At 34.6% G+C, this 19378-nt stretch overlaps 1 protein-coding gene across 6 annotated transcripts in view; it reads left to right on the top strand.

Moving 5' to 3' along the window:
• The window catches only part of ubr5 (ubiquitin protein ligase E3 component n-recognin 5), a 128540-nt gene that overhangs the window by 37558 nt on the left and 71604 nt on the right, over nucleotides 1–19378 (top strand). For 3 of the 6 annotated variants that reach the window (XM_028817292.2, XM_051935726.1, XM_028817289.2), the window contains 5 exons: nucleotides 5499–5618; nucleotides 6198–6387; nucleotides 10707–10866; nucleotides 13760–13909; nucleotides 16309–16520. In XM_028817292.2, the coding sequence (XP_028673125.1) occupies nucleotides 5499–5618; nucleotides 6198–6387; nucleotides 10707–10866; nucleotides 13760–13909; nucleotides 16309–16520 (832 nt within the window). The remainder of the gene's footprint in view (nucleotides 1–5498; nucleotides 5619–6197; nucleotides 6388–10706; nucleotides 10867–13759; nucleotides 13910–16308; nucleotides 16521–19378) is intronic. The other 3 variants (XM_028817293.2, XM_051935727.1, XM_028817294.2) reach the window with 2 other exon arrangements.

Raw genomic sequence — 19378 nt, 5'->3', positions numbered from 1 at the left:
TCTGTATGAGAAGTCTTCTGTGGATTTTCTGTGCAGTCCTCGTTGTATGTACTGAAGTGCTAAGTGAACAAAACAGTAGAACGTGTACATTGTCATTGCTGGTGACACACTGACAATAGCTGAGGGGTGTTAGTTTCCACAATGACCAGTGCCATGACCGCTTGCTCAGTACAGACGAGGTTTAAAGTACATTATTCACGGCAAATCTTTTATGAATTATAAGAAAAGTAGTGTCTTACACTTACAGGTTCACCTCATATAATACTGTAATATAATGCTCATATACCTTGGTAATTTGGGGCACAGATAATCCGGGTTCTACTGTACCTCTTTTAGCTGCCTTTAGTGGTACAGAAAGATCATGCAGTTTCCATTTAGCTTTTAGTTTTCTTGTTGATAAATGCCATACCTGTAATGAATCTGAAATAGCTGTTTTGTTTAAAAATGCTGTGGATTTTTTAGTTAAGCACTTAGCTACATTAGTGTTGTTAAACTTGTTGGACCTTTTGCTTTAAAATTTGCAAGTAGCTTTTTTAATTGTGCTGTTTGTAATATTTTCTTTAATGGTCTGATTCACTGTTTAAAGGTGGGCAATATTATTAGGTTGATACTTATTTTAGGGAGAAATATATTAAATATAATTACAACTGCAAAAATACATTTTTTCAATAATACTTGCTTTTCTGATTAGTTCAAAATCAAAATAATTTTTTTAAAGTTAGTTATAGCAAGCTTTCCATCTAATGTTAAGTCTTATAGACATCATGTAAGTGCCATCCAAGGATTGTTTATTGACTGCTTACCTACCCACAAATGTTAAACCTGTTTTTAAAACAAGTTTCATCTCTCGCATTCTGTTAGTCTACTTCATGGCAGATCATTTTGTCAACTTGGAGTAATATTAAGCTTGGTAAATTTTTAATATTTTTGTACACATAATATAGACTTCCAGCAGCAAACTACCTTTTATGCACAAGTTTCAGTGTCCATTCCAGAGTGTATTTTATCTAGTGATGATATATCTATTGATAGTTGATAGAGCACTAATGTAACAGTGTGCACCTCTGTGTGATCTTTGGCAATGATGGGAGAGTTACCTCTCAATATCATGCACATATTTCAAGATTAAAATTATATGTAATATATAATCATGTACCATCCTTACTGTTTTATATTTAGGGGAATTTTCATATTAAGATAAATATGGAGAGAAATGGTTAGACAACGATAAATATATGATATTCTATACAACACTGCTCATGCATTGAATCATCTTGCTTAACTGGAGAAATATTAAACTATTCTCTATAACTCAATAGTGAAAAATATGTGAAAGTCGAAGTATAGCACAAAGGTTTGTCAAAGTTAAATAAGAATTCATTATTTCTCCTCTAAAAAAAGCCTGCAGAGTTTTTCTTTTTTCTTCTCTTTTGATGCCTTAATATACATGAAGGATTCTCTCATAATGGGCTGTTGGTCTCTATGTCCTTGTAAATTGGGTAGGTGTATTAACTGTTGACTGGGGTTTTAACATGTTAATTTTCTGGAATCTTGTGCTGTGTATTATACTGTATATGGAGTTGTGCTTTTATAAAAATCATTATTAAATTAAAAAAATGAACATTTACAATTCTATGTTTATTAGTAGTAAGAATTCAACCTGCTACTCTCTTAAGGAATGAGAAAAACCAAGAGCTTTAGGGAAATGCAGTCTTGGACTCAACATAATTGCAATTATTCATATGATTGCATCTTGCCTGAAAAAGGGGCCTGAGTTGCCTCGAAAGCTTGCATATTGTAATCTTTTTAGTTAGCCAATAAAAGGTGTCATTTTGCTTGGCTTTTCTCTACATTCATAATGGCTAACACGGTACAACACCCTAGTACTACAATTATTCATAATAATTGTTTATCCATATTACTAACCGAGAATGCTAAACCGGATGATGGACGCAGGCACATCCGGCAATGGGCCGTAGCTGCAAAAAGACGTACTGCGCAGGCGCAAAAAGAGTCCGCGAGAGTCGGCTGAGGAGCCGAGAAAGGCGGACAAAAGAGGGCGAGAGAGGCGGATGAGGGGCCGCGAGAGGCGGACAAGACCACAGAAAAAAGGAGTGAGCACAGGAAAAATGGAGAAATGAGGAAACGCAGGCAAAGCACGAAACACATTGCACACGAAACTAGACCCAAAAAAAAAAAAAAAAAAAAAGAGGCCCGCGCACAACAGCAAGGCACCCCCCCCCCCCCCCCCCCCACAGGCACCGGACGGGACACACACCAAGAGGGGGATTCAACAAGCCCATGGAACACAAAAAAAAGAACACAAAACCACCCCACAGACCCTACAAGCAAGGGACGGGACACACACAAAGAGGGGGATTCAACAAGACACAGGAACACAAAAAGAAAGAAGACGCTCGCGCGACAACAATCCTCAACCCCCCCCACACACACACATCCATAAGAAGTGACACCCAAAGCCACATATTCTAAAGTGAACATCAACACCTTCACACTAGACAGCATAGGTGTCAGCATTGGTGGATCTCCTTACAATAAAGCACTATTAACCGTTCAACTGCAGAAAAGGAAACATATTAACAGTGACTGCGATCCTCCTTATTACTTATCCATATTTCGCATGCTGAGAAAGAAACAAGTCATGAATACACAGTCACGGGTACAAAACGAAAAGGAAAGGATAACAGGAACAAACACACGAACACGAAAGAAACAACAAAATAGACGGCTATGCAGCATAGGTGGATCTCATTACAATAAGGCACTATTAACCGTTCAACCGCAGAAAAGGCTCCATATTAACAGTGAGTGCAATACTCCTTATTACTTATCCATATTTCTAAAAGAAAAAATGACTCGACTCCAAAAACGCAAAGCTCAACTAAAGCTTCTAACTAACGATGTACCTAAAAGTAAAAACTTTATGAACTGCATTAGATCCTACAATAGTTCATTTAATATGCACAAATCTACATCCTAGATCCACATGACGCAAACTATCAATCAAAGTGCTGCATCGCAACAGGCACGGATTCAAAACGAAACACCTCCCGTCTCAGACATACGTTAATGGCAGCGAAGGCTACAACGGGCTTCTCACACAGCACAGGCAAATCGATTACAGCTCCAAAACAACACGTCCCAAATACTACACATGCAACAACGCGCCTCTCAAATGGCACAAGCAAAACATACACCAGGAAAATTCATTCGGATTAATGAATGTCATTTGCAATCATTGTCATTCAGTTCACTTCCCTGAAGAAACAACTGGCAATACAAGTTATACATTTACACGTTGTTGTCAAAAGGGTCAAATTAGACTGCCTTCTTTACATTCATATACTGAATATCTACACAAGCTTATAACTGACGATGTACCTGAAAGTGAAATCTTTATCAATTACATTAGATCCTACAAATCGGAATCCACTATGAACATTAACGGTGGCACTGCACGTGACATCCGTCTTGAAAAAATGTTGTTTATTGATGAACGTTCAATGGCATGAACAAACGTTTATGAATAATAATATTCGATTTGGAGGAAAGGTACTTTTATGAGGAGGAGATTTTAGACAGTGATTAGCTATTCTTCCAGATGCCATGCACTCAGCTATTGTTCAGTGCACCTTAAAATACGCAGACAATTGGCATTGCTTTCAAAAGATACAGTTAGTAAAAAAGATACGATGTCCAGAACCAGATCATAACAATTGCTTATTACAACTGAGAGATGGTACACTCACCAATACAGATGGACTTCAGCCACATATCATTACAATTCCTCAAGCCTTTATCTGCGATGACTTAGTTACAGAGAGATTTGGAACAGCAATCTCATTAGACCAAATGCCCCTTTTAACACAACGCACTATATTATGTCCAAAAAATATTAATGTGGAAAACATAAATACCCAAGTCATTCCATTACTTCCTGGAAAGACACAACTCTTTCTAAGCTCTGACAAACTTGACTCTGATCACAAAAATAACCATCTTAAATGACCTTACAAGTTCTGAGCTGGAATTACCTTTTACACTTAAACAGCGTGTACAAAGAAATTTTCAAATAAACCTTTACACTGTGCCACACACTTTATTGTTTGCTTTCTATTTGCATCATCTACACCGTCACACTATTCTATATCTCATTCATACATCACGCTCTTTGTCATTCCCAACACCAGGGGTTGGCGAGCGAAGCGAGCAGGGGGCGGAGCCCCCTAGTTCGTAATAAACAATAATAGCTACGGTTTGTTATGGCAATATGCCCTCACAAAAGCTTGATATAAATATTTTTATGTAATTTTCTAAAGCCAATGCTTCCTAAATTGCCCAAATAATATTGATATAAAATTATTTTATTTTAAACAGTTGCTAGAGTAATGGTTAGGTAGCACTATTCGTTTTTGAGAAACTACGCATGCCTGCACAGACAAATGAGTAACTAAATGTAAATGGTTCAGTTTATGAACCATTGTACAGTTGACTTTTTACCGTTTTTGTATTTAGAATTGATAGCAAGTGACATCTTTCAGCTCACTGATAATTTCACTACAGGGTTGCTTAAACTATGGGTTGCTGCTGTTAGGTTGTGATTTACTATTCAGTTTAATAGTAATGGGTTGTGGATGGTTTGCAAAGTGTATTGCCATGGGTTGACTAAGCAATTGACATTTCTACAACAATCATCAGTTACCTGACAGTTGTCTCCCTTCTCATATCTATGGCATCCACACAGTACAGGAACTTATTAAATAGTGGGAATGAAATGATTGGTGGTGTTAACAGAGTTTTAGATAAACCTTGAAATATTGCTTTAGAAATAAATTGAACAAGATTTGCAGAAGATACTGATGAGAAGGGACCACATTTAAGTATCAAACCATTGTTTTATCATTTCAAACAGGTTTTAATAATGCAGTTTTATACCATAGTACAAGATATAGTATCTCATATTTAAGGTATGCTATATTATGAAATGGACTAAAACATGTTTTATGTTGAAACAGACTTCCATTCTCTGGTGATGAGAATAAATGCAATATGTTATTTTTCTTCTAAGAATTATTTCCTTTGAGACTCGTAATATCCCATATTTGCATAGGTTCATGTGTGTTTTGCATATTTAAGCAGCAAAACGTTATCCATTAACATTGATAAACATGCACTAAATGGGCTTGTCGCAAAGTGGCTTGCAACTATGGTCAAGTCCGTGTATGTATTATGTTAGTGCTGCAGATGTAATACTTTATGTAAAGGACTTTGGAGTTGCAGGTAATTTATTCCTCCAGCCCCCACCACATTTGGGCTTTTTTTCAAAGGGTTCCAAAGTCATGTAGCCAAAACATTCCCCAAGGGTGTTGCTCAGGCTCGTCTTGTGCCAGAATGAAAGTCCTTGAGCTGCAAGACCTGGGATAATAAATCACTTGGGACTGTAGATTTGTAACTTATTTCCCATCTTTTGTTTTCAGTTCAAAGTTGAGCAGTGGTTCAGGGACAGGAAGGACTTCCAGGCCAGGCAGGACTAGTGATCCGCCATGGTTTTTGTCTGGTTCTGACACACTGGGCAGACTGGCAGGCAACACCCTTGGGTAAGTCTTGGCAGGGTTGATGGTCATTTGGCTGCTAGTAATCCTTTATACCACAGGTCTAAAATGGTTCATAAGAAAATATGGAGCTCTTTCTTAGAAAGACATTTCTTTCAAGGTTTTTTGTTTTGTGAAGTTTTGTTATTGTTGCAGCTATTATTCTATTTAAAGTCTACCACCTCTGTAATCAGTAGTACCAGTATTTGACATGGAATTTCAGACTGGTTAGTAAAATAACTGAAAAGCTTAAGTGATATGGATTTAGAGTGGCAAATACTGTATAATAAATCTGGAAGTGTGGGTTATACCTTTGCTGTTCTATTTTTAATTTGTGGATAAGGCCCCTAGGTTTTACTGAGACATTAATTTCAGATTTAACATTTTTTGATTTACTGTGTCTTGTGATTTAAATTGTATATTAATAGTGACAGATATTAGGTAATAAAAATATGAAATTGACTTTTTGACAGTATTCTGTTAGTTTAAATCTTTTTTCTTGGTAGTATTTCTTGAAACACTGTTAGTGATTGGGGATTATTTTGATTGGGATAAATAATTTTGTTTGTTTTTGTTTTGGAGCAGGAGTCGATGGAGCTCTAGTGTTAATGGAAGTGGTGGTGGCTCTTCAGGAAGATCTTCCACAGCAGCAAGAGACTCAAGGAGACAAACACGAGTTATCCGTACAGGGCGAGACCGGGGTTCTGGATTATTGGGCAGCCAGCCTCAGCCAGTGATACCAGCATCTGTCATTCCTGAGGAGCTCATATCCCAGGTAAAGAACTAAAATAAAGTTAGTTTTTGTTTTCATTCTTCAGATATTACCTTTTGCATTTTTGTTTTTGGAGGAAAATTTGCTTTTTTACTATGAAAGTAACGGCAGGTTTTCCTGTGTATCTAACTCATATATCACTCAATTCAATGGAGGTGATCTGAATGTGCATTGAAGGCATATGCTTTGTGTATTCCTTTGCATTTAAGATTTTTCCAGAATATTAGCATATTTATTTAAAAAATATTACATTATTTATATCTTATTGTTCATATTCTTGTTTGCTTCAGTAGTGAAAAGTCAGGCAAAATGACACATTTTATTGGCTAACTAAAAAAGATTACAATATGCAAGCGTTTGAGGCAACTCAGGCCCCTTCTTCAGGCAAGATGTTATTCTATTTATAGTCTACCACCTCTGTAATCAGTAGTACGAGTATTTGCCATGGAATTTCAGACTGGTTAGTAAAATAACTGAAAAGCTTGACTTAAGTGATATACAGTAATCCCTCACTTATCGCGGGAGATAGGTTCCAAGGCCGACCGCGATAACTGAATTTCCGCGAAGTAGGGACACTATATTTATTTAATTATTTAACGTGTATTTGGACGTTTTTAAACCCTCCCTGTATTGTTTACAACCCACCGTTTACTCTATTAAAAACAGGGACAACTGCTAAGCAATATGAAATCGGTAGATAAGTTTACACTTACTGTATAGCGAAGTACACGTAGCAGCTTGTAGGCGGTCATGACGTCGTCGACCTTGTTGCAAAGATTCCTAAAGCAGATTCCATCCAGACTACTGCCTTATCACGTCCACTTGCAACTCGTTTTGCACCCTGGTTAAAGGACACTGCGGCCGTAGATCTTATATGCTTTTCCTCCTTTTTAAATAAAAAGAATCGATGTCCTGTAGCGGTGTAGCTGTTCCCTTCCTTCAACATATCCAAAACTTTTACCTTTTCTGCAATCATTTGCATCTTCTGTTGGTGCTTGGACACGGCCCCTGAAGCATTAGCACGTTAATGATGAATGAGTGAGATGAGACTTCCTGGTTAATGCAACACTCCGTCGCTGAGCCAATCAGCAGCACACAGGAACTTAACTGCGTGCTCTGATTGGGTAGCTTCTCAGCCATCCGCCAATAGCATCTCTTGTATGAAATCTACTGGGCAAACCAACTGAGGAAGCAAGTAAAAAGACCCATTGTCCGCAGAAACCCGCGAAGCAGCGAAAAATCCGCGTTATGTATTTAGATATGCTTACATATAAAATCCGCGAAGTCGTGAATCCGCGAAAAGTGAACCGCGAAGTAGCGAGGGATTACTGTAGATTCAGAGTGGCAAATACTGTATAAATACTGTATTTTGAGTTGCCTTCGAAAGCTTGCATATTGTAATCTTTTTAGTTAGCTAATAAAAGGTGTCATTTTGCCTGACTTTTCACTACATTCATAATGGCTAACATGGTACAACACCCTTGTTTGCTTCATATATGTGCATTTTGAACAGGTCCAGTGTTAAAGGTTCTGCACAGTATTCATGAATTGGTCATGCCAGTTACAAATGAGGGACCTGCATTAGTTAGTGTATAGAGAATGTAGAATTTCTCATAATTTGGGGGAAAACGTTTAAAACTATTTAGCTAGGTTAATAGTTGATATTTTAAATTGTCTAGATATGAATGAATATGGCAATTTGACTAAGTGTGCTCAGTTCATGATTGGATAATTTTTTAGACATGATACTGAAAAGATAAAACCCAGCTTCACATGCAGTGGAATAAGAAAGTATTCTGACTCCATAATTTAAAATTAAATCTACAACACAAGTGTACAGATAGTGAAGGGGTCTACATACTTGTTCAGTGTATCCCCTGTATTTGATGGGTAAACAACATTTATTGAGTGAATTTCAAGACTTTCTGGAAATGAAAGCATCAAGTGTCTTGTAATGATGAAATTGCTGATTTGCTAAAGACCTGCAAAATTGCTCTTTTTAAAATGCAATGAAAGTTTACGCATCTTTTGTGATGCTGAGTTAAAGAATCCACTGGTAATTGTGTTATATGACAGGATGAATTGCTGTAAGAAGTTGCAAATCACTTTTTTGCTAAATTTAAACAGCATGGTTACTATATACATTTAGCACGTTTCTCACATTTACCAAGCAAGATCACAGTAAAACAAACTCCACCATTCAATATTTATATTTAGTTACCAATGAATGTTGTGCTGACAGTTTGTTCAACAAATTGCACATGTAGTGTTTTTTATTTAGACTCTCTTGCTGTCTCTTCAGGGGCTAACATGATCTAAGTCTTTATGAATACAGTGCTGTCTGCTTCACATATTTTTTTTTATCCTTGGGTATATTGTATGACAGTGACTCTTAACCTTTTTTGAGTCACAAACCCCTTTAAGAATCTGATGAAAGCTAGGAACCCCCTTCTCCAGAAATATTCACATAAACGCAGCTTTGCATCCAATGAATCTAATGTACTTTATTTATTGATATTTGATTGTCTCATATATATGACATACACAAAGTATTATTCAACTTTAAAATAAACAATCTAAAAAACTCCTTTGTTTATGCAAAAAGTAATGGCCACCCATAATAATGAAATATAATTCTCTTGAGCAAATTAAAACAGATCTACTACTACTACGTTTTCTACTACCATTACTACTACTATTACTACATCTGCTCTAAATCAACAGTAATGGGCTGTATAGTGAATATAAATGTTAATTTTTATCTGGACCCCCAGAAACCCATCCATGGACTCAGTAGGGGTCCACGAACCTCAGGTTAAGAGCCCCTGCTCAATAATAACCACATAGTCTCAGGTCACAGGTCTTTGTCGTGAAATGGTCTGCATACTCTTTGTGTTACAACATGTGCATTGCACTGATGGTGTTGGCTGTGCAAATGTATCAATTGATTCCATCATAACATGACACGTAAAGCAAATGACTGGGTGAATCATTAACTTAGGAGCTTAAGTACAGGTTGTTATTCTGAAATGAGCATAGTATTCAGAGCAATAGACTGCACAATTTCCTGGCTGTGCTGGCTTCTGTTTAGATTACACAAAATGGAGGTTTGCGGAGGGGATAGTGTTGCTTTTGTGGCTGTTCCTGTAATTGGCAGAATTGACAGAAACTTTCCTCCATGTACTGAATCATGACCAGCTTAAAACATTTAGGTTTCATAATTGGTTGGGAAGATATGCATCAACTCATTAGTTCTGTTGTTAAAGTCTATGCTCATTTCATTAAATTATACACCTTAGCCTGCAATTAACAATTATAGACGGGTGTCTTAACTTCTCCCTAGGTCAAAAACAAGCTTGGTAAATAAGCCTGGGCCAAATTGTAAAATTGTGTATTAATATTGCTTTGTTACAAAAAAAAAAAAAAAAAAAAGGTTTGATTGTTAGCTCTTGGTGAATTCTTGGTGTAAGTGGTTAAGACTACTGTATATTGGAGTTATGATATGAACTGCCTGTCTTTTTTGCTGTTATTGGCAAACCTTGTGAAAATTGAAAGATTCATAACATTTTACTGGTATTTATACAGAAATTTAAGTGACATGTTTTTCTTCAGTCTGAAGAAAGTAATAGTGTTAAATTTTCAAGATTTGGCTTTTTCATTATGCATCAAGATGGACATTTTTTTTTTTCATTTAATTTTTTTTTTTTACTACTTTGTTTCAGTCTGAATGTGCTATATAAATAAATGTTGTAATTCAATGTTGGTTATTATTTTTGAGATGGTTCACACCAGATTAGACTACAGTAATTCTGTATGTGCACAAAGAGTAAAATTCAGTGGAAGCTCAAGTGTATATTTTTTGTCTGTATATTTGATTTTTCCTATTGCCGTTATGTTTTACCATTGCTGTGTGATCTATATGTGCTGCTTTATGTCTGTATAACATGTACTGTGTTGTTGTTGTTGCATTTTTATATTTTCTGTATCTGTATGACGAACAATGAATGCTTTTTATTTTATTTTATTTAAGTATTAGAAGAACTTCTCAATTTAATTCACATTGTTGATGTGTGCCAGTTCAGCAAAGGGCATATGAGTTTTACTGGTATTTCACAGTAAATATTACATCCCTTTCAAAAAGAATGTTAGTGTATACTGAGAAAACCAAAACATTTTGGGCCTAAATGTCAGCCTTATATCCAATGTTATAATGAGCCTGAAAAGGTTATTTTGTAGGTGTATGCTGCTCTTTAATTATATTTTAATCTTTATAGGTTATGGAATATGCTTTTTGTTGATTTTTTTTTTCTTCTTTCGGACAGGCTCAGGTAGTTCTGCAGGGAAAGTCCAGAAGTGTTATCATTCGTGAACTGCAACGGACAAACCTAGATGTCAACCTAGCTGTCAATAACTTATTGAGTCGTGATGATGAAGATGGGGATGATGGGGATGATACAGCAAGTGAATCTTATTTACCAGGAGGTTAGTAATTTTGCCTTTGTTTGTTTGCAATTCGAAATACATGTCTAAAAAGAAAATCAACTTATTAATTGCCTAATTTCTTGAATTAGTTTCTGATACTGAACTAAACTGATATTGTTAAAAGATAATTTGCTTAGAAACAAATAGTAAGAAGAACACATTACTAAAGAATGGATATTAGTAAAGATCTAGTATTTTAACATTCTTCTACTGATATACTTGCAAACATGTATTTGTCAATTTATCTGTTAGTCTATAAATACCTGCAGACTATGACACAGAAGTTAATGGTGGTAACAACTTTGAAGAATAAGAATGCTAGTGTAATACTGAGAAAACCAAAACTTTTTGTGCCTAAATGTCAGCCTTATATTCATTGTTGTAACAAGCCTGTATTGTAGCATTGTTAATTTGCCGTTCATTCCTGGTGTGGTCTCTGTGTGAATGCGGCCATGCTCTGCCTGAGCTCTAATGGGCTTGGATTTAATTTTCTTCCAACTGTAAGAAGAACAGAATTTCAAACTAAATGTAGATATTAGATAGAGCTAGTAGTATACAATAAGTGTCTCTGTGTTGTTTTTACTCCCTGGGGTCTGTTGTACAGTTTCTGGTGAAAATGTGGAGTACAACTGGAAATATATGATATGAAATTTATTAAAATTATTTTAGTGATGTATACATTTAAAGCATTTTAGAAATTTTCAGGGCTGCCTACAATTAGTTACTAAAAAATAAGAAATTTGAAGTCTTTTCATTTGTCTGTAGTGTTCGCGACAATATATCTTGATTGGTCAAATTTCATCTCTACATAACTACTACTACAAACCAAACACATGAAAATAAGGCTAATTTATTCATAAGAGTCCAAACACCACAGTGTGTTTTGCCCCCTGTGGTTAGTTAACATTAAACTTTTTCAGTATTTGAGATGGTTTGAGTGTGGGGAGCAAAATATAGAGGATGATTGGGTGAAGAGATGCACCAGGATAAGTAGGTGGAGGGTATGAGGTCCAGTGGGGACCTGGTTAGAAGTGGTGTTGGATGATATAAAGGGTGTGGTGGACTATAGTGATTGAAGGAAAATGATTAGGGGCCAGCTGGATAACCCAGGAAAACCTGGAAAATTGCTATTAAACTGATGATGATTGTGATTAACAGTATTCAGCACATTCAACTCATGTATCAAAACTTTCTGTATAGTGAAAATAGCATATTATAGGTCTATATGTATGGCAATGCATAGTAAATTTATGTAGCCCCAAGAATTACAAGAAAATATTGGCATAAGATCTAGTGTATATGTTATAAAACATTCCAATCCATTACTGTTTGAAAGCTATATTGCAAAAGTGAGGGTTCATCCGGGTAGAAGTTGCAAAGAGATAAATTTAGACAATGTCTTGGGTGTATGTTACATACCACACATTTTATTTTGGTGATTGCTGAGAAACTTGAAATTTATTTCCACACTCAAATTTAAGTGATTGAGTCAAGAGTTGTGCTTATTAGCTGCCACAATTTGTCAGTTTTTTGTTTATGGGTGATGATTGCAGCCACTTTTAAAAGGGAATAGCAAATTGCAATATATCATAGAATATAATTTGAAATGTTTTGTTTTTTTTCTGTTGTAAATAGTATTGTATAGTAATTCCAAAATTGGGGAAAATTATTTGTGCCATTGTAATTCCCAACAGTAGTGTGACATCCTTATTAAATGTTCAAGTTAAGCATTTTTCTTTAGCAAAAAATGGCAAATTCTTTTCAAGTAAACCTAGTGTTAGATTCTGAAAAATATTTGGTAATTAATTAAACTAATTTTAATTTTTGTATAATGTGTAATTCATGTTTTTTCTTTGAACATTTAAACAGGTTGCCCACCAAAAATATAATTTATTGTAAATTATGTAATCATTTGAATGATGCAAATGAAGTAATCATTGTTAAGACTATAATTAATAAGATTTAATGCTTTATTATTTCATAGTTTGGCCAGTAAAGCAACCACATCCTTACTGATTCTCTGAAGAATAAAATAAATGTTATAGTGACTATTGTTCTGTGCTACTGAGTATACTAGGGTACTTAAAGTTCCTTCTTCTAAGCCAAATTATCAGCTTTTTGTGTTTGTTGTCTTAGGTGTTCAGAGTTTTAAATGGTATAGTTCAAAAGAGGGGTATTCAAGGCAAATGTTTACACAGATTTTGGTTTTGTTACTGAACGCTGTATAATATGTTTATAGGGTCATTATTGTAACATGTACCGACTGGAGTGAAATTCTTAAAGCTTGTACTAATCAACATATAATAGTTTCATTTTAAAAAGTGTGATTCAAGAATCAGTTGTATTATGGTATTTGAAATAATTCTTAAATGCTTCATAATGGTGTGTGTGTGGATGGGAGTGACTGCACTTGATGGTTTTGCAGTTAAAAATGTGCATATGGATATGTTGGCAGGCTGTCGGCTTCATTTCAAAGCAGTACTTGGTTCATACCTAAATACATTTTAAAAATAAAATTGGACTATTAAGTCCAAAACGTTTATCATTTGGTTAAGCCAGCAGACAAGTTGTCTCAAAATGGTTAGGGATTTTATTTTTCAGATTTATTGTCTAATGTTTCTCAGTAAGAAGAGACCAGTTAAAACTTTTAGTCATAATGAAAAAATGACAAGTATTACTTAGAATTTTAAGTACGTGCGAGTTTCTCTGCTAATCAGAAGGTAATCTTAATTTAGCCATTAAAAAATAGTTTATAAAGGATAGGAGAACACATGAACCTAACATTGTCGGCTAATATCTGTGTTTAAACGAATTGAGGTGATTATTGCTTAGTTAAAATAAAAGCATATTTATTATACTGTAAATTTCTAATTGCTTTTTATGTTTTCTGCAGAAGATCTTATGTCTCTTTTAGATGCAGACATTCACTCTGCACACCCTAGTGTTATCATAGATGCAGATGCCATGTTTTCTGAAGATATTAGTTACTTTGGTTACCCTTCTTTTCGACGTTCTTCCCTTTCAAGGCTTGGATCTTCTAGAGGTAATTTAATTTTTTGGTCTATTTTTAACATATCTTGCTTCCTTCAGCTCTAAATAGCTTTTATGTTATTTTAAGAAGTAACAAATTTGGATTGTGAAAATGTTATTTCTTTTTTAACATAAAATCTTAATTTAATTTAGACTTCAAGTCGTGAATGGTCACTTAGGTTGATTTCTAATTAAATATATTCTGCTTCCAAAGTTACCCTTAACTTTCCTCAACATATTTTTTAATGTTTAAAATTAAAATATAAAATACTCAGTCACATCTACTATTGCTGTCATTCTCTTCTGTTTTTTTAACTTAATTTTAAGTTGTTGTGAATTATTTTTGCATTACATTTTTTGGTTTACTTTAAGCTTTCAATTTAAATTTTCATACTTATGGTACTTTTTATGATTTGACCCTTGTGCAAGGAAAGCACAGTATGTTTTCCTTTCTTGCTGTTGTACTGACTAATGTAACCACATTGAAAAGAGTTTTTGGTAAGTCCCAAATCCTGTCTCTCGTTTTTATTTCTATTTATTATTTGCAACTTCTACTAAATATCTGTATATGCAGTTTAGCTGTATACTAGTAACGTTCTGCAAAATATCTGGGAAATTTCAATTTAATTTGGAAGTAATCATTGTGATATTTTTTCCCCACTGTAATTTGTTCTAAACTTTTTTTTTTCTTAGACAAAGAGTTGTATGACAACTGCAGGGATTCACTCCGGCAGTAACTAGATAAAATGCTATGTGTCACTTCAATGACATGATTATCTGTAATTAAATGAATGGGTTTGGTCTATAATATTTGTATTTTTTTTGTGCATGTCATGAACTTGTATTTAAAAGTGAAACGGTTATATATTTTCTTTTGGCAGTACTCCTTGTATGTAGTGATTATAGTATGAGACTTTGGCTTTAGTATTTTAATAAAAATAAGATGGTTGGGGCCTAAGAATGCTTTTGTAGAGAGGTGCTATTGGATTACTTTTTTTTTTTTTTTTGCTTTTAAATGTTCTCCTCTCCCCATTAATACCTATATATGGGCACACCAGAGGTAAAACAGTGAGCCCTCCTAGAAATTGTTATAACAGAGTAGGCCTTTTAATTTTAAGACCCTTAGGATGTGTGGAGTAGTATTCACTTTAAGTTTGCATGAGTTTGTTTTAGTTTTTTGAGTAGATTAAGTTTGTTTGTTGTTTTTATATTTTAATTTATAGTTGTGTGTGTATATATATATAGTTGCAATCGGAAATAATCAGCCCCACAAAGATTGCCAAGATTAACTTATTAAAGTTTTTTCAAAGAGCTAGATTTTCTCTTGGCTGACTTTATCAATTGAGTTATACATAAAATCAGCAATTATAATGTATGATTTAGTATTCCTGAATAAGAGGATATGTGGTTAATATAGCCGTATGTTATAGTCTTTCAACCCCTATAAAATACTGATGATTTTTAAAACCTTCTACTAGTTTTCATGGCCTAAAGTGGTGTTAAAACATAATTAAGCCTAGGTACTCTTGATTGTTCATTTGCTTTTGCTATGATGCATAATTAAACCCTACCTATGAATGTCTTCAAGGTGAGTTGCAATCATGGTTAAAACTAAGGAGCTTTCTTAAACGCTGAGAGATTAAATTATTTTATTGCACGTTAAGAACATTACGTAAAAGATGATTTCCTGAGTATTTATCATTTCAAGAAACACAGTTGGGAGCATTATAAGCAAGTTTAAAACTTTTGACAGCTTCAGACCTGCCTGGCAATAGAAGAAAGCCCAAAGTTTCATCAAGAACCCTTAACTACTTAATCGGTCCAATGATTTAAATTCCATAGAAAATCTTTTTTGGGATTTAAAGAAGGCAGTTGCAGTATAGAAACCATCAAGGAGCTGGAGGCTTTTCATGTGAAGAGTGGGCAAAGATTCCAATGTAGAGGTGAAGGCAGCTTGTCAGCACTTGCCAGAAACACTTAATAGAAGTTATAAAGGCTAAATGATGCTCCACAAAGTACTGATGTTTTGGGTTGAATAATTGTGCATATGCACATTTGTGAAAATTACATTTTTCATTTAAACTCAAAGCTGTCAATTTACGTTCTCAAAATAACTCGTATGTACTTTTTAATAACTCATATGTACTTTTTGTGTAATGAAGCTTTTTGTTGTATAATTTACTCAACCTTGTTTCGCACTGCTATATCTTTTAAAGTGAGGGTTTTTGAATATTTCCGATTGCAACTGTTGAATACATATTCTTATTTTTATTTCTGTTTTTAGTTTTTTTTTCTTTCTTTCTTTCTACTTTTTGGTTCTTTCCCCACCCCCTTTGTTTTGTTTTGTGCAAAGGGTCTTTCCCAGAGAGTGGCTTACTTTTATTCTACTGGTGTGACCCCATTGCATACCAGTTCTCCTTCTTCCCTTAGAGAGAGACTCGGAGCTGTTGCGTGAGCGTGAGTCCGTATTACGTTTGCGTGAACGAAGGTGGCTTGATGGAGCCTCTTTTGACGCTGAACGAGGCTCTACAAGCAGAGAAGGAGAACCAAGTCTGGACAAAAAAACGATACCTGTACAAAGTCCGGTTTCCCTCACTGAAGAGTTACAGTGGTGGTCTGATAAGGTATGTGACTACTTTCATTTTCTTAGTATTATTTTCAATAAAACACTTGTACAAAGGACTATGTTTGTTTATTGTCTATCACATTTTTATATCCTAACCAAGTGTCTTTTTTACTGTGCATCTATTTGCATACATTATGCTGTACTTGCTGGAATCTTTATATTCTGTACAAGTCACAGTACTCTGCTGCTGCTACTAAAGGAAAGATCATGTTTTGACTTTGTGTAGATATATAAACTTTTGCAAACTATAAATACAGGTGTAATCCCGCTGTAATGAAAATCATGGGACCATAAAAATTATATTGTTCTAATGGAAGTTTTGTTATAATGAATATAGGGAAAATGCATATACTATTGTGACTGGGCGATTTGCCATCTGTAACAACAGTGGTGCAAGGAGGGCTCTGTAGCTGCTCTGCTGCATCTAGTAAACAGTAAATCAAGGTAAAAGTAATTGGCTATCTCCTGCAGGATCAGGCTTGCTGTGTAATGTGCTTGTGGCATAATGTTTAGAACATTTAACAACAGGCATTGACCTACTCTTCATCACACACTCCTGGTCTGCCACAGCAATGATTCTGAGCCACTGGTGTTCTTCTGATCTGAAGAGCGCTGAAGCAGGACGATCGCTGTGTTGTGGTTCCTATCGCATGTACTTCAGTGCTGAAGTAACAGCTCCCATTTTGAATGAAGTCTTGAGACTTGTCTATTTTCCTTGGAATCCTGGGCCCAACTTCTGTCCCTTGTGCAACTAACTCTGTGACCCAAGCTTGACAATACCTGAATTAAATAAAAAAAAGCTTCTTAAACTGGAAAGATATTTTATTTGAAAATGAAATATTACATGTAACTTTTTTTTTGTCTTCTAATAAAAGTACAGGTATGAATATAGAGGGAAAATGACACGTCAGATGTAACCTGTACATAGAAATGTGCTTCCTTTTTTTTTTTTTTTTTTTTTCGTTTAGGTCCTAACACTCAATCTTTAAATTTGTCTATTTTTTTTAATCCTTCAAAATTGTGGACAGCGCAGAGTTCACGATTCTGAATGCCTTTGCCATGTAATTTTTCTTGTCATTTTTCCAGGATTGTTAATTTTTCTTTCAGTGTAAACTGACAGTTTCTCACCTTTTTGGTTCATTGTAAAGAAAACTTAGAGATGTGGTATGAAACTCAAACAGTACAGTATCCTCACACGAACTAACCCACATGGATACTTGTTGGAACACTGACTCTGAATTCGGCTATACCTGTTAGAGTCGCTCCTACACTGTTGCCCAGCCTCACTGAAATGTTGCAACAGGCTGTCACTTTCTTTTGGTCTAAGAAGAAAGAGACAGCCTGTTGCAGGGTTTTTCCGCAACTCAGTAAAAGTATATGCGTGGCCTTAAGTATTTTTGGCATTGCATTATTGTTTTTAGTGATTATTTTTGGTCTAAAAATGTTATTTATACTGATATTTACATTTCTTTAAAATGAAAAATCTTTTAAAAATGATGCTGTGTGAATATTTTTTTGGGCCAACAAAAAGTATCAGTTATTCTGAAAATTCTGTTGCTTCAGTAATCACTATAATTGGATTTGACCTCTATAAATACTAATGTTGAGCTGTGAACTAACATACAGGTTTTTAAAATTTGTTTAGAATATGTCCAGTATATGTTTCATGAAATACAAATTGCTTAGTTGCTTTTTATTTTACATTTTATGCAGTTTCTTTCTTTTTGATGTATAAAATATGACACAGCAGCTAATGGTTTAGTTAGATGGTGTTTTTACACTCTTTTTGAATAATGTTAAAAATAATTGTTAAAATAATTATAAAAATTCTTTGCAATATATTATCTGTACGGAAATTAGCTTTAAATAGATTGCATTGCTATACACAATACACAAAGATATAAAAAAAATTAACTCAACCTGCACTAGCCCATGAATCCCCTTACTTTATTAGATTTGGCATTACTTCATTTAAGATGATTACATGAATCCATAAAGGACAGTTGGTGTGCTAGGTACATTGCTCAGTCTGTGGTGCAGAACTATAAAAAATCCCCATAAAACACCAAAAAAAAGTACCTCCACTGCAGTTTATTGTCACTGAATTTTTTAGGACTTCAACGAAACTAAGTGTGAAAAGGCTACAATTAAAGTGGAATCAGGAAAAAGGAAAAACTTTTCATGGCATTTTTATTTTTCATCAGTTAATCCTATAACTGATCCCATTGTTTTTTTGCCGAGTTAAAAATATAATCTTTGTGTTCTTTCAAATGGCCAATGCTAATGAAGATGTATTTGTCAGACATTCTGTTATTTATAAACAAAACGTTTTCACAATCAATAAACCTCCTGCAATGGAACTGGCTGAATGGTGAGAATCGAACATTGCATGTGTCTTAAGAGCTGTAGTAATCGATTGTTTCAGTATACAAATTCTGTATACCAATCTAAGCAATATCTGTATGTTGTTGACACTTCTATTAAAGTTTTATAATATGTATGGTGCATCTTGCGTGCACATTTATGTTTGCCAATTTCTTTTTAATAATTGAGATTTCTAGCAGTCCTAGGTCTTTTATCCATAATGGCACTAGCTAAGATAGTGGTAATTCTATATATTACAAATTATTTTTTGTTTCAGTCCTAGAATGTAAACTGTTTTTGTGCAGGCCACAGCTGTTAAAATAGCCCTATAATTTAATAATTTGTTTCACAGTAGAATATTGTTTACTTTCACAGATTGAAAGTAACTTAGAAATGTAGATGTGTGCACGAGTGGGTTATTTGTGTTAAAAGTCCATTTTGATCAGAGTTTCTGCATAAATGTGCTTAGTTTTTCTTTTACCTTTTGCTTTT

This window comes from Erpetoichthys calabaricus, chromosome 13 (assembly GCF_900747795.2).
Source record: "Erpetoichthys calabaricus chromosome 13, fErpCal1.3, whole genome shotgun sequence".
In the NCBI taxonomy this organism is placed as follows: Eukaryota; Metazoa; Chordata; class Cladistia; order Polypteriformes; family Polypteridae; genus Erpetoichthys; species Erpetoichthys calabaricus.
This window is presented reverse-complemented; position numbering and strand designations above follow the sequence as displayed.